This window comes from Macrobrachium rosenbergii, chromosome 54 (genome assembly GCF_040412425.1).
Source record: "Macrobrachium rosenbergii isolate ZJJX-2024 chromosome 54, ASM4041242v1, whole genome shotgun sequence".
Taxonomy (NCBI): Eukaryota; Metazoa; Arthropoda; class Malacostraca; order Decapoda; family Palaemonidae; genus Macrobrachium; species Macrobrachium rosenbergii.
The window spans coordinates 27,592,156-27,606,799 of record NC_089794.1 but is presented as its reverse complement, the minus strand read 5'-3'; the positions used below and the strand labels follow the sequence as shown (position 1 = coordinate 27,606,799).

The 14,644-nt window shown below is 34.6% G+C and overlaps 1 protein-coding gene across 5 annotated transcripts in view; it reads right to left on the bottom strand.

Moving 5' to 3' along the window:
- Positions 1 to 14,644, bottom strand: part of Sgf29 (SAGA-associated factor 29) — a 199,755-nt gene that overhangs the window by 9,402 nt on the left and 175,709 nt on the right. For 2 of the 5 annotated variants that reach the window (XR_010851917.1, XR_010851919.1), the window contains 7 exons: positions 7,309 to 7,448; positions 6,677 to 6,858; positions 6,388 to 6,522; positions 5,054 to 5,176; positions 4,024 to 4,182; positions 2,972 to 3,200; positions 2,385 to 2,625 (listed from right to left, as the gene is read on the bottom strand). Coding sequence is in view for 2 of the 5 variants with exons in the window: in XM_067097722.1 (XP_066953823.1) it covers positions 2,441 to 2,625; positions 2,972 to 3,200; positions 4,024 to 4,182; positions 5,054 to 5,176; positions 6,388 to 6,522; positions 6,677 to 6,858; positions 7,309 to 7,336 (1,041 nt within the window). In the remaining 3 variants the exon portion in view is untranslated. Of the gene's footprint in view, positions 1 to 142; positions 2,626 to 2,971; positions 3,201 to 4,023; positions 4,183 to 5,053; positions 5,177 to 6,387; positions 6,523 to 6,676; positions 6,859 to 7,308; positions 7,449 to 10,109; positions 10,266 to 14,644 lie in introns of those variants that run through there. The other 3 variants (XR_010851918.1, XM_067097722.1, XM_067097723.1) reach the window with 3 other exon arrangements.

Sequence of the window (14,644 nt, the reverse complement as noted above, 5' to 3'; positions counted from 1 at the left end):
AAGCTAGTAATGTTGCCACTTTCATTAAAAATTTTTGCCAAAAATGAACCTTGGCAAAAATAATCTCCAGTTAAATGTCAAGAGAGGTGTGTTAACAGATGGGATAATCCACTGATGTGCACACCATGACAAAACAAACAAGTGTTGCAGCAAACTTATATTATCCATGTTATTTCTGCAAAATATCTTGACTAAACAATTGGTGCTAGCCTGAGCGATACAAAATAATTTTTTTTACTTTTATTGCAAAAACATTAAGTCTAAAAACATACAAGATTAAGTCTGAATTTCATATAATATAAAAATTTACTTTTGTATAAGATACCATTAACTATAGTAATTACATAGCAGTTGGTGTGTTAATACATGTTCATGGCAAGAAAAATATCCTTCTCATGACCAGACATAGTATTCTTTTACTCATTTCCATGATTTAGTGAAGAATACTGTTTGAATGTCAGATCAAACTTCATTTAATCTTCTTAGATTTTTGGGTTCCAAATGTTGTATGTGGCAAAGCACACACTGACCAATTACAGACATAGCAATATGTTCCTTAAACTGTTCACTGTGAGTCTATATCTCAGTGAATAAATTTGGTTTTCGTGTCATTTTGATAATAAATGTCTGTTTTTATTGTAGTTATCTTTAAAAATGGAAAACATCCAGATGAAAAGGTCAAAATGACATGTTGAGATAAAAAAATTTTGGTACACGATATCCTAACCTGAATGGGGTTAATTTTGAAACAGTAAGTTAAAGGCTTAACTGTGCACATGGTGTCATGTTAAGGACATCTTTACCTGTAGGTGACATTACAATTTATTTTCTTACCTAACTAATAAAAATATTCTGGCAATTACAGTATGTCTTAAGTTCACAATGCTATTTTACTGGATACTTATCGTAACAACATAAGGAGAGAGAGATTATTACTATAAAACTGTTTAAAGGGAACACTAAGTCACAGTTGTATCCATCTATTAAACTTTTCTTGAATGACAAGTGAAAACTGGAGAAAGTTACAATCCAAGAAGTTCAACAGCTGTTGGAAAGAGACTATGGGAACAGGAAAAAGTGAAAGGCTGAAAACAATGCAACTGGGAGCCTAAGGGAAGCTGTAGAAAACTTTCAGTACTATCTACAGTATGCCATTAATGGCACACTGCAGATGGTAGCATGTCTAAGATCATTACTAGATCAATTTATCTGACTATATCCTAATGCATTTTGTACACTACTTAGAAAGAGGCATAGTATTTGTCATCTAAAGTCATGGCCGATCACCGTTAATAAAACCCTAACTTATGTCTCTCAAAGGGAGAGTTCTACATTGCAATGCACTTTTCATGATCCCGAATTACTGATATCATACTGGGTATAAAAGAAGTTGCAATACAACTTCTGTTCCAAACTTTTTAAATCAAGTTATGCAATCTGTTCATAGCAAATACTTGAATGTTCTATAAAGCTTTGTAGTGGCTATGCAACTAAGCCACTCAGTTTATGTGCTTACTGACTGAAAGTAGTCCATGACGAATTCAAATATAAACATAAAATATAAAAGATACATGATGAGATCTTCAAATCTTATCAACTAATCCTGAAGTCCCTTAAATCACCAGAAACGCTTTAGCTGAATTTAGAATTAAATTTTTCTATATGTCAAGTTTCTATACATGTAATTACAATAAAATGTCATGCTACCATATTAAAAACATTATCTCTAAATTTCTTGTTTGGAAGCAAGGACGACTCTAAACACTAGGAATTCACATTTTCCAGTTCTGTTGCTATTATGATACACTATAGTCATCTGCAACAGTTAGACTTCAATTAATATATCTGAAAAGGTGTCTCCTCCTGAGTCTGTAATACTTTAAGTTGTACTGAAATCTACAGACAGACCTCCAGAATCCATCTAGTACAACCCACATTCACTGATCTTTGATATGTACATACATGAAGTCACTGGAGAGGCAGCACAAATGCTCCAGTCACTAGCACTATTACTTGCAAGAGAAATATTTGTGGGCAAAAAAATTGATTTTGTCAATAAATAAATAAAAATACGAGTTAAGCCCAGAAATGAAGCAAAAGACTCTTCAATTTCATCAAATAGAATTTTTTTATGGAAAACAGCTGTCACCAGTTCTTAAGTATAACTCAATATTGCACTGTTCCTGTTTTTTCTGTAATCTTATGGACAAGTACAGTATTTCAATACATCTCTTTACAACTTCCACTTGCAAAGAGAATATGCGTTACTGACAACTTGAAAGTACCAAAAGAATGAAAAATGTATGATACCAGGGCCCTTGTCTTTGAAGGAAACTACTGAAAATGATAGCAAATTACCAACACAACATCTGGAAAATACAAACCTATGAAAAACTAGATTGAATCAAGAGCACGCCTCCTCTTCATCAAAAGAGGTAGATCAAGATTTCTTTTTGACTTCCTTTATCTGAATCACATATCTCTGAGCAACCATCAGAGGAGGTGAATAACCATCGGCATATGAAGGATCCTCAAACAGCACTTCATACTCCTCTGTTGCCAACGTAGGCAGACGATTAATGATGGCTTTGTAGAAACACGTCGTCTGAGGGTATAAGGCCATCACTGAAAATAAAAAACAGGTCAAGAAAATTTCCTAACATGCAAAAAGTTTTAAATACAATATATCCCCGACATCTTTCTTTCAGGATAATACTGAGTTACTTAAAAATTTTAAAAGTACATGATATGGACTTTGTTGAAATTTTACATCTACCAAAGCTGACATGAAGACTAAATGAAGCTTATAAAGCCCGCACTAATTACAACACATTTTATCTTAATATGAAACTACTGTATTCCTGAAATATTCCTAAAAGTGACACTGACTGCAGTAACTTGTCCAAACTGTATTAAAACTATGTGCAAAAATACCATTTTTTAAAAGCAGGCACAGAATTATCATACAAACCTATAGAGCCCTTAGGATACAACGCTTCAGGATTGACCTCTGGATTAGCTCTCATCAGAGGCAATGGGTAAACTCGTCTACGGCTCAGTGTGTGCCGTTCCTTCTGCTCCTCATCGATGTCATCTACCTCATACTTGTTGGTAGCAGTGTTATAATTTACAACCTCAGCCAGAATCCAGTTGTCTTCACCTTCACTGCCCCTAACTAAGCAAGCTACCATATCATTCACCTGAAATTAATAACTGAATTCAATAATAAACAAAACAGGTGCACTCACTATCTGTAATGTCAATTACAATACTCACGTTCATGAATTTAATTTAAAAGTATATACTGTAGGATACTAAAATTTGATATGAACAGAATGTAAAAGCTCTTCAGTTATAAGTACGACAGTAAAACCCCCGTATTCGCGGTCTCACTATTCGCGGATTTCTCTGTGGAACATATCTACCCATTAATCATGGAAAATTCGCCCATTCGAGGTATTTTTCACTGAGAAATATTCACTAATTACTGTATTTTCACATCACTTTTAGGACTAAATGCATTTTTTTGTGATAAAACTATTAAAATACTCAGGTATAAGCATTTTTAGAGGGTTTTTTTTTGTGTTTAAACTATCAAAATAGGCAGTTCTAAGTGTTTTTAGAGGGGCTTTAAGTATTCACGGATTTTAGCTATTCGCAGGGGGGTGGGGGGTTGTGCGGTACACATTCCCCACGAATACGGGGGGTTTACTGTACTGCTACAGCTGAGGCCTCTGTACATACCTCACTAAACTGTTCCCATGAAGGAAAATGAGTCTAAGAGGAATATTTCTTTGAACTAGAAATAATATGCAGATATTGAGAAATATTTGTGGTAAAAATTACACAGTAATCTTAATCTTTCTCATTCCTTTAAAGATGTATCCAAAAGAAGACTTACAATCAAATTCTCTTGATGCCTATTTACAGCTAACACTGCACCATTCTGGGCAGTACATAGTATAGTATAAGTACAATATGAGCTTGGAATCTATGGAACAAACAACACAGAAAATTCATTACCTTTGCAATATAATTTTGCTCTGGAGGAACAGCGCCGCACAAAGGAGGTGGCTTTTCTCCTGCATTCCCAATCCACAATGGGAGGGTCTGTGCACAGTTCAGAAGCATCTTCATGAGGGCACCTCGTCTAATTGTTTCTTTGTTGCCCGAATTCTTTGCCTGTGAAGAGATGGGTAAATTTATATTCATGTTCAACTGGGAAATGGGTATGGTGACAACTGTAAGAAAAATGGGCATTGAGGTGGTAGTATGAAATAGTAGCAGCAATGTGAATGAAGTTGTATATATGTACAAGGCCTGTACTATTTATGCATTTATAAAGAAAAAAAAAAGAAACTGGGATTAGGTGTGACTACGTAAAGTTAAAGTCACTATTGGCCTTGTGATCAGAAAAGTCCTAATACAAATGAGGAAACTGCATGAGAGGCAGTGCCAATAGACTGGGAAATAGACCTCAGAGATTGCAATGTTTTCAGCAAGTGGTGAAACGAAGAGAATAGCTGGTTAGAAAAAAGGTAAATATTGAAATATCCAGATGAAGAACAGTGGAAAGGCCCAAAAAATCATGGAGAGAGGGCACAGAACTTCAACCACAACAGTGCCTCATAATTCTGGACTAACACTTGGCACATCTCAAAGATTTGTTCTGACATGTGAGGAAGAGAACTGGAGTTATCTAATGCTACAGAAGTTGGAATATAGATTCGAAATGATGAAAAATATAAGGCAGAAACCGATGCAGCTGGAGACTGCATAAAGCACACTATCAGCAGTAATCCTCCTAACCAGCATGGGATTAAATCTGGAAGTTTAAGGCATATTTAAGATGCTGATTTCCCTGGAAATTTTATTCTTGACAATTATAACTAAAAAAATTTTCAAACTATATAACATTAGACTTGGATCTGCATTTTTTAAAAATGTAGTAACAAAAACACAAAAAATACAAAAAGTTTCCAATATCAAGTGTTCTTATTGTTAAAGAACTCAGGAAAAATACATCAGTAATACTCAAGAATCTTTGACCTACCTGTATTCGCAAGTCATGGCGAATGTTACGTATCTGATAAACAGTGTTTAAAGCTTTCTTCATCAGGGCAACTTCTTTCTCAGAATCAGCTACAGCTTTCTCATATAGTAGTTTCAATTTGCCCTGGAAAAAAAGGACAGAACTGATATAGCACCAAAACTGAGTATACAATATTACAGCAATAACAGAATATGAATAACAAAAATACTTAAACCATCAGAACAGGAATTAGGTTGGTATACTGATCTCATACTGCAAAGAGAATACAAGCTCTAAAATAGATGTAAACGTAAATTTGTCCGTTCCAATTATACTTCTGCAACGTAAACTGTAAAGTAATGAGATGACAACTTGAGGTGACTTTTTATTTCCTACAAAACTACACTGAGTTCTTATCTGCTTTTACAATACTCCTTAATACTGAATGAAAGTATCTAGTACTCACTATAAAAACATGTCTTTTCCATATCCTTGTATTAATGCCATTTAGAAAAACCACATGAATATAGTTAACATGTATATTAATGGCATGAATTTACATATTAACTACAGTCCATAAGCTACAAAATTTCTGTAATAACAAAAAATACATCTCATTTGTATTCTTTGGAGTTGAAGAAGATTCTATATTTCCATTCCTTATTGAAGGGCTACATAATGATCAATGTGGCATAAGGCTAAAAGAGAAATATTCTGCAGAAAACATACATCAAAGTTCAGCTGTCAACCATCAGAGTGCCTAGAATCTAATGGTTAACCCATGTTTTATCATATTATGCATTCTTAGGGAAAAGCCAAATTTTATGGCACTCATGGGATGGAGGTACTCTTATTTATTGGAATGATCCCATCAGTCAGCAGTTTGTACCTGATAATAATAGCTGTATGCAACACACACGCAAGGCACCAGTACCATAAATAACGCCAAAAACACTACCTTCTAGAGTAAGGGAAATAGAAAATATGTATGCAGATATTAACACTTTCATTGTATAATCTTTGCCTTTACTTGAAATCGTAACTCACTGTGCTATAATTCCATACAAATGCTGTATCAGTATAATGGCACCTGCAAATTTATTTTTGAGTAAGAATTTCATATCATGCATATCAGGACCACAATCAAGTTCATTCTTAACAGAACCAAGGAAAATTTGTCACAACTAGGTCTATCACTCACACAGAAAATGTCTATAAAACTTTGAGACTAGCAAATACTTCAAGAAATTATAGTCTGGAAGAGAAATGGAATTATTCAACATAATTACAATTACAACCAATAGGTAACTGTTTCTTTATAAAGTAAAGGAAATCACCCAATTCAACAGGCTTACCCGATTAGCGATGGTCAGCTTTTCTTCGCTAACAATTTTCTCTGATAAGCTATTTATGTTGTTCATTTGGGGAATATTTTCATCACGGGCCCTTTGTAGTTCACGGACGAGGTCTGATAAAACTTTGACTCTCTCCTGGAAAATAGGTGAGAAGTGTGAAATTGTATTTCATCTCCATTTAGAGGCAATAAAGTAACTACATCCAAATCACACGCAATATGCTGACCATCTCTTCATTTCATTTCTGAAAATGGAAAAAATTCTAAAAGCAGAGTCAATAAAATCCAACCTGCAAAGCCTGGGCCTCTGAACTCATGGCCATGGCCATTTCTGTTGATGTTGAGAGGGGATATGGTGTCACATTGATCTCCGGAAGAGGATCAGTTCGTAGTAACTGCTCCCGACGAAATGATGGTGAAGATGTGCGTAGCTTTGGGGACTTGGGACTATCCAAGCTTCTCTTGGGACTACCTAAAATAATCAAGGAAAAGTGAATTAAAGTCCCAGAGGTAACAGAAAAGATAATGAAGGATGAAAATCATAACGATATAGAGCAACATATTATCAAAAAGACATTGATCCTATACTGATTAGTATCAGATTAAGACAAAATTAGAAAATAAAAAACTTTCCTGAAATACTGATTCGTCATTATCCTATTTGATTTTATGTCTGTTGGACTGGAGAAAAAGTCTAGGTCACGAGCATTAAACAAAACAAAATCACCTACAGCACAAATAACCAGACAAACTAACTTCTAAAGCATCTTTCCAATAAACAATGACATTTACTTATGAAAGAAAATGGAAAGATTGAATCTAAATCAAGATTTAAAGAGATGCCTGCAAGGAATTTTTCCTCCTAAAAGATGTCTAAATTTTACGAGTACAAAATATAAACCGACAGTTTTAAAAAACTTACCAAGGCTCTTGTCCTTTCCCTTCCCCATATTCAGCAGTCAATCCACAAGCTTCTATATTCTTTGCAAGTTGTCTCTTGGCTATAGTGTAGCCTGCTAGTATAGTATACACCCAAGATATAAGGGTTAATGCTAGAAGTATCTGTGAAGGAAACAATAAGATTAATTTTATTAATGTGCCGTCATAAAAAAATGTTTATTTTTATTTTACATATACTAAAACTGATATATAGACCCTACTGGGTGATTTTTATAAAAGGGCCCAATCAAAATCACTGCATCATAGGCCAAACCAGACTGGGGGAGGGTTGGGAATGCATTCTAACCTAACCTAGGGTGCAGCAAGCTGAGTTAAATACTGTAATACAAGCAAGTACAACTGGGCTATTTTATAAAGTATACATACTTAGCTTATTTTATCACTTCAATAAGGTTGGACTTGACTACAAATCAGGAATCAAAACTGATATATAAGTCAGGCAACAAGTGAACATTCAGGTAAGGACAGCCACTATCACTTCACTCATACCGTTTTAACTAATTTCATCATAATGGATAGGAAGTAAGCTCTATCTGTTTCATGTAGATTACAGTCAGTCAGGATAATCTAGGTTAGGTTACAATGTAATCCTTTGAATTAACTGAGGTTCTTATTTAGGGACATGCTACATGTAGGCTACCAACTCTGTCTTTTCCAAATGCTTTCCTTGTGCTTTGGGGCAATGACACCATTCTTATTGATGTTACTCACTTGTTTTTGTTATTTCACATAAAAACCTCTTTGTCAATTGACATTCAGATAACTACCCAGTGAAAATTCAGCACAGTGATAACCCGGATAGGTTAGGCTACCCCATATTCAGACATAGGGTGATTGTTTAATGAGGACAACTAGGTCTAGTGGTTGGTAAGGGGCTCCTTTAGTCAAGCCACTTTATAGGCTAAGTATGCTTGCAGTGTGTAGCCTAGGTTGTAACAGGTAATGCCAGTGCTTGGTGATCTTTCCGTAGTGCACGTTTTTAAATGCCACCTGTAAGCCTACTAAATTAAGCCAAGGGTGGAGTGGTGGCCTTAGTCTACAGACTGGGCAGGTAGCATTTAATGCACTATGGAAGGATCGCCAAGTACTGATATTAACTGTTATAACCTAGGCTACATACCACGCTTAGCCTATAAAGAGGCTTCACTAAAGGAGCCCCTTACCAACCATTAGGCGTAGTTGTCCTCATTAAACAATCACCGTATGTCTGAATATGGGGTAATACAAGACTTTACTTCACTGCTAAACATATACCAAGCAAGTTTTTCACAGTATTCTGATTCATCTTGTAATTTATTCTATACTTGCTGAATAGTTCTGCAGGTTAGGCTAGGTTAGGATAGGAGTACAGGCAGTCAGGAAGGAACCAGCATCCTTTGTTAGATGAGGATATTGGTAATGTTTGCTTAATATAGGTCTAGAACCCTAGGCTATATCCCTGTAATTGGTCTTATGACAACTTGTTCACTTCATGTGTTTTGTTACCGCACTGATCACCGTATATAACATGAACCAAGCCATAGGATATACTTTTCTGACAGCTTATTTTATAGTTTACCATTTGCAAATATTAAAACATTATTTTTTTAAACAATTCACTCAACTTATGGTAAAATTCCACTTCAAAACATTATCACATTTTGAATTTGAAAATATCAAGTTTCTATGCTTTTCTGCGCGCTTTGAGCTTTCTGACTTTCGTTTCATTAGAAAGTGACCTAACCAACCAAACCAAACCTAACCTGACCTAGCGCCTGGTACTGTGTGGTTGGTTACGTCATTTGCGAATAAAACGAATGTGAGAAACATTCGCTGAACACATTAAAGAGGGAAAATTACATTTTTAAGTCCAAACTGTGATAAAGGTTTAAAGTAAAATTTTACAGAAAAATTATATTTTCAAGGGATGAACTGAAGACTACCATCATGCTCCTCTGGTTTAGTAACTGTCAGTTAATGTGTAAAATGAGCAGCATTGGTGATGAACTTAAAAACATAAACAGAAAGACTGCATATAACATAAGAACAAGCAAAAGGCATACACATATAGGCTACAAGGAAATTATTACGGTCGCTGACCAGCGGGAACCAGGCCACAGTAAGACCTAGCTTAGTAGTCTTCGCTTTTGCCTTTTTGAGTTCAAAATACAATGGTTCACACACAACACCCTAAATATCATGCCCCCCCCCAAGTATAATGAATATACGTAGCTAAGTGTCTGTAAAAGCAAAGAAATTACTTACAATACCGCAAGAAATAAGTCGACAAACAGCTGAAATAATAGAGAAAATAGCCCACATAAAATATCATACGAAACAAGCCGACAAATAGCTGAAATAATAAAGAAAATAGCCCACTTAACATACCGTAAGAAGTCCAAAAATAGATGAAATAATACAGAAACTTGCCTACTCAAAATATCCTGGGAAACAAGTCGACAAATAGCTAAAATAATAAAGAAAATAGCCCACTCAAAACATCTTAAATAAGTCGACAAATAGCTAAAATAATAAAGAAAACAGCCCACTTAAAACATCTTAAATAAGTCGACAAATATCGAACAAACAAGCCGACAAATAACTGAAATAAAAACATATTTAAATAAGTCGACAAAAACCGAAATAATATAATAAAAACAGCCGTTTCGGTGGAAACATCAGTCAAGAAATAAGACAAAGTGATTTCAAATAGTCGAACAAACAAGCCGTTAAATAACTGAAATAAATAACTTGTAAACAAACACCGAGACTTTTTAACTTCACAGGTTCCAGGTAATAACCTTTGGTTGAATGTTTGTGGTGAATTATCACGTTCATTCAGAAATCACAGTGATTTAATGGTACTTTACAATTTAAATACAGGCGAGTTTCTTCTTTTTCAGATTTAAACAAACGCCCGAGACTTATGTTCCGGGTCTTTGCATTTTTCCAGGTTTTGTCAGAATTAGGTATGAATGTTGTACAATTAGTGATTCTTCATTTCACGTTTTTTCAGAAATCAGAATTAGGTATTAATGGTACTTTACAATTGTGATATACTTGCATTTTATGCTTTTTTTTTTTATCAGAATTAGGTATTAATAGTACTTTACAATTGTGATATACTTGCATTTTATGCTTTTTTTAAGTGAGTGGAAGAAGAATGCAGCATAAATCATTCAGAATTAGGTATTACAGTATACTTTACAATGGTGATATAATCTTTCCATGCTTTTTTTTAAGTGAGTGAGAGAAGGATACAGCACAATTTCATATATCATTCAGAATTAGGTTTTATAGTATACTTTGCAATGGTGATATACTTGCTTTTTATGCTTTTTTTAAAGTGAGTGGGAGAAGAATGCAGTTCAGTTTCACATATCATTCAGCATTAAGTATTATAGCATGCTTTACAATGGTGATATACTTAAATTTTTGGCTTTTCTTATAAGCGAGTGGGAGAAAAATGAATCACAGTTTCATATATCATTCAGAATCAGGTATTATAGAGTATATTTTACAATGGTGATATACTCTTTTCATGCTTTTTTTAAGTGAGTGGGAGAAGAATTAAGCACAATTTCATATATTATTCAGAATTAGGTATTACAGTATGCTTTACAATGGTGATATGCTTGCCTTTTATGCTATGTTTGACTGGGTCGGTAAAGAATGCAACACTATTTCATATTCTGTGCGCATGCTTTCAACAGCATTGGCTACTCGTAAAGATGGAGAAATCTACACCAAAAACTCTCAGAGCAGCTTTTATAAATCAGTAGTGATTCTCGTCTGATTGTTATGTTACTTTCAAACAGATTGTTCGTGCTTTAACTGCCTTCCAGCGATGACGAGAAGAATTTTGTCATTATAGTGATATCACATTGCTTAATTTCTAGTCTCATTCAGATGAAATGTGATATTTACTTTTTATACACGGCGGATCTTTAATAAACGTTGTATTCTTTTCAGTTGCAACAATGGAGTTCTGGTATAAAAGTAACTCGCCGGTTGAGTTTTAATAGATTTCCGTGGTTTCCATATTGAACAAGTATTTGTTTTAAAAACAAGGATGGTATAGGTACGTAGCAATTTCATACTAAATGGCTTGTTGAAAGCGGAAATAGACTGTAGCACCCTAACAGGAGTGAATTCCCAAAGATAGACATGAGAACAAACTGTCCCATTTGTACTGAAACTGTTGAATCGTGGATGGGGTCCCAAAGCCAAAAACAATTACACAACAGCAAGCTGAACCTCTGGATGCTGAGTCCTATCCTCTCTAACACCTGTCTCACTCACCTGTCAACTCTTCCAGGTTTTCTTCTACTTCCAGAAAGCACTTCTGCATTGTACACCATTTTCATCAACCATCAACCCTCCGTTCTTACCACATGATCAAACCATCTCAGAGCACGCTGCTTCATCCTTCCATCTATGCAAGCATGTCTACTATAACTTTTATGTGTATTTCTTTTCCTAATTCTTTCAATTATTGTTTTATATATATATATATATATATATATATATATATATATATATATATATATATATATATATATATATATATATATATATATATATATATATATATAAACATATATATGTATATATATATATATATATATATATATCCCAGGTGTTTCAAAATTTGAGCCCCCACCCCTCCACAGAACAAATGGAAAGTTATGAAGTTTTCTGCTACAGCCTATCTCCAAGTACATTATTTTAAGTTTCTATTAAGCTATTTTTCATTTTACATTTCTTGTATTTTCAGATTGTGACAGAGTTAGATACAGCCATGGCTAACGACAACTTGCAAGAAATCAGATGGAATGACCAAATCAGGCTATAACCTTCAGAGAGGCCAGGGATGCTGGTGCATCCTTCATTTCACATTCCTGGATAGCTAAATACATTAAAAGAGATGAATCCTTTGTTAAAAGAAACTGGAACAAAATCCATATGACTATCATCACAAAAAGAGTGAGAATCTTGGAAGGCCTGAAGTCCTTTCTCTGGAGTCAAAAGACATCATAGCTGAGGCAGTGGGTAGACCAAGAAAGTCTTTACGTAAATTGGCGCTTGAACTTGAAACAAAATGGGGAAAGAAGAGAAGTTATAGTGCTGTATATCATGAGTTGAAAAATCTGGTATCAAGCCATTTCATCTCATCAGCAAGCCCAACATCACTCAGCAACAGAGAGAAGATCTGTCCATGGCTTTGTGGTTCATTTCTTAAAGATTGGGATGAAGCTGACTTTCTCCATGTTGCAGCATCAGATGAATTCTTCATTTACACAGTCAGGAAGCCAAATCATAAAAATGACATCATTTGGGCTGCAAAGTTGGATGATATCAGCAATCGCCAAGTTGTGAAATTTCCTGAATGTTTGGGAATTTTCCTCTGTTTCACAGCCAAACGGTTAATGTGGATCATCAAAGAAAAAGGACAGTCATGGAATGACGAATACTTCAGAGAAACCATACTTACTGGTGGAGTATTTCCTTTCCTCAAAGATCCTGAAAATGTGTTATCTGTTGAAGAAGTCACATTTTTGCATGATAAGGCACAATGTTTCAAGGCTCTTCAGACACAGGGGCTGCTTCAAAACAGTGATATCGATTTCTTCTCGTCAAGTGAATTTCCAGGTAGCTCCCCTGACCTTAATGTGTGTGAAAACATTGGTAGTATCTTAAAGGATCATGCTGAAGCGCGCACAGTGAATTATGATGGTATACCAAGCCTCGACGACCTGCGAAGAGAGGTGACCGAAGTGCTAAGGGAAATGGAGTTTGAGACTCAGCTTTTTTGTGATTTGCTGAAATCATACCCCTCAAGAATGAGGGCTGTGGTACAGGCAGATGGAGGCCACACAAAATATTAAATACTCAGAGAGAAACTTAAATAAATACCTGTTCTGAATTACTTTTGTTTTTGTCCATATCAATTTTAGTTTATGCTGTAGAGGGGGGGGGCGGCTCTAATTTTGAAACACCCTGTATATACAAAAATTCAATCGCTCCATTTTCTGCTCTCGACGACGAGAGAGAGAGAGAGAGAGAGAGAGAGAGAGAGAGAGAGAGAGAGAGAGAGAGAGAGAGAGAGAGAGCATTTGATTAACGCCCTAACGAAGTCCATTACATTAGGAAAATTGAAACAGCTCATTAAGAAGTTTTCGATGTTATCCTGAGACGGTCATTAGCGACACTGGAGTGAAAAGACTGGGAGAGTAGTGTTTAATTTATTCTGCTTTCATGCAGGGTGTTCATTACTCTCGCTGGAATATGTTCCTGAAGACGGAAATTATAATTTTTTGTAGTTATTTATTTATTTTTTTGCTATCGCTGCCGGATGATATTATTAGTATGGTCATTAATACTGTTTTTGGTGATTTTTTTTACCTCTAATGTTGGTAATAATAATAATAATAATAATAATAATAATAATAATAATAATAAAAAAATCACCCAGTCGAATAGGATGACTGTGATAGACAAAAAAAATAACTAATAATATTAATAACAATAATTATTATTTTATCATTATTATTATTATTATTATTATTATTATTATTATTATTATTATTAGTTATTATTATTATTATAATGATATCATCATTATTATTATTATTATTATTATTATTATTATTATTATTATTATTATTATTATTATTAATAGATTAAAAGATATTAAACATAAGACTTTTCAATGAAAATCTGTCCATATATCTATTATTTGTGTGTTACAACGATGATCAACCAGTGATAAACCTCAAGTTCAGAGTTGCCGTCGCCCAACCCGGGACCTGCCTCTTCCCCCTTCTGGCCCCTACCGCATGGGGCAATCACTTGCGTCCCTGATCCTCTCTTACATTACCGTCGGTTTCATTCGCATCTTAATTAACAAGAGTGAGGCTGAGTCCAAATCAAGATACAGGGGTGAATTTGCATTTCATGTAATAAATAAATGAAAGTTTATGGCGTTTTATATCTATAAAAATGTATTGATTGTTAAGTTCAAAACTAAAATCAAAGTGAGGAAAAATCTATCGCAAAAATATTTTTGCATTAGTGTTCACTTAACTCTTTTAATTTTTTTATATATTTTCCTATCCTTTATTTAAAAAAAGGTCTTTGACCTATGAAGTTGCTGAAATGGGAAATTGAGAGTAGAAAGATTTGCAGGTGTAACAGGAGGAAAACCTCGCAGTTGCACTATGAAACAATTGCCAGGAGGAGATGGAAAGTAAGATGGAAAAAAGGCATTATGAACGGAGGTACAGCAAAAGGAATGAAAGGGGTTGCAGCTAGGGGAC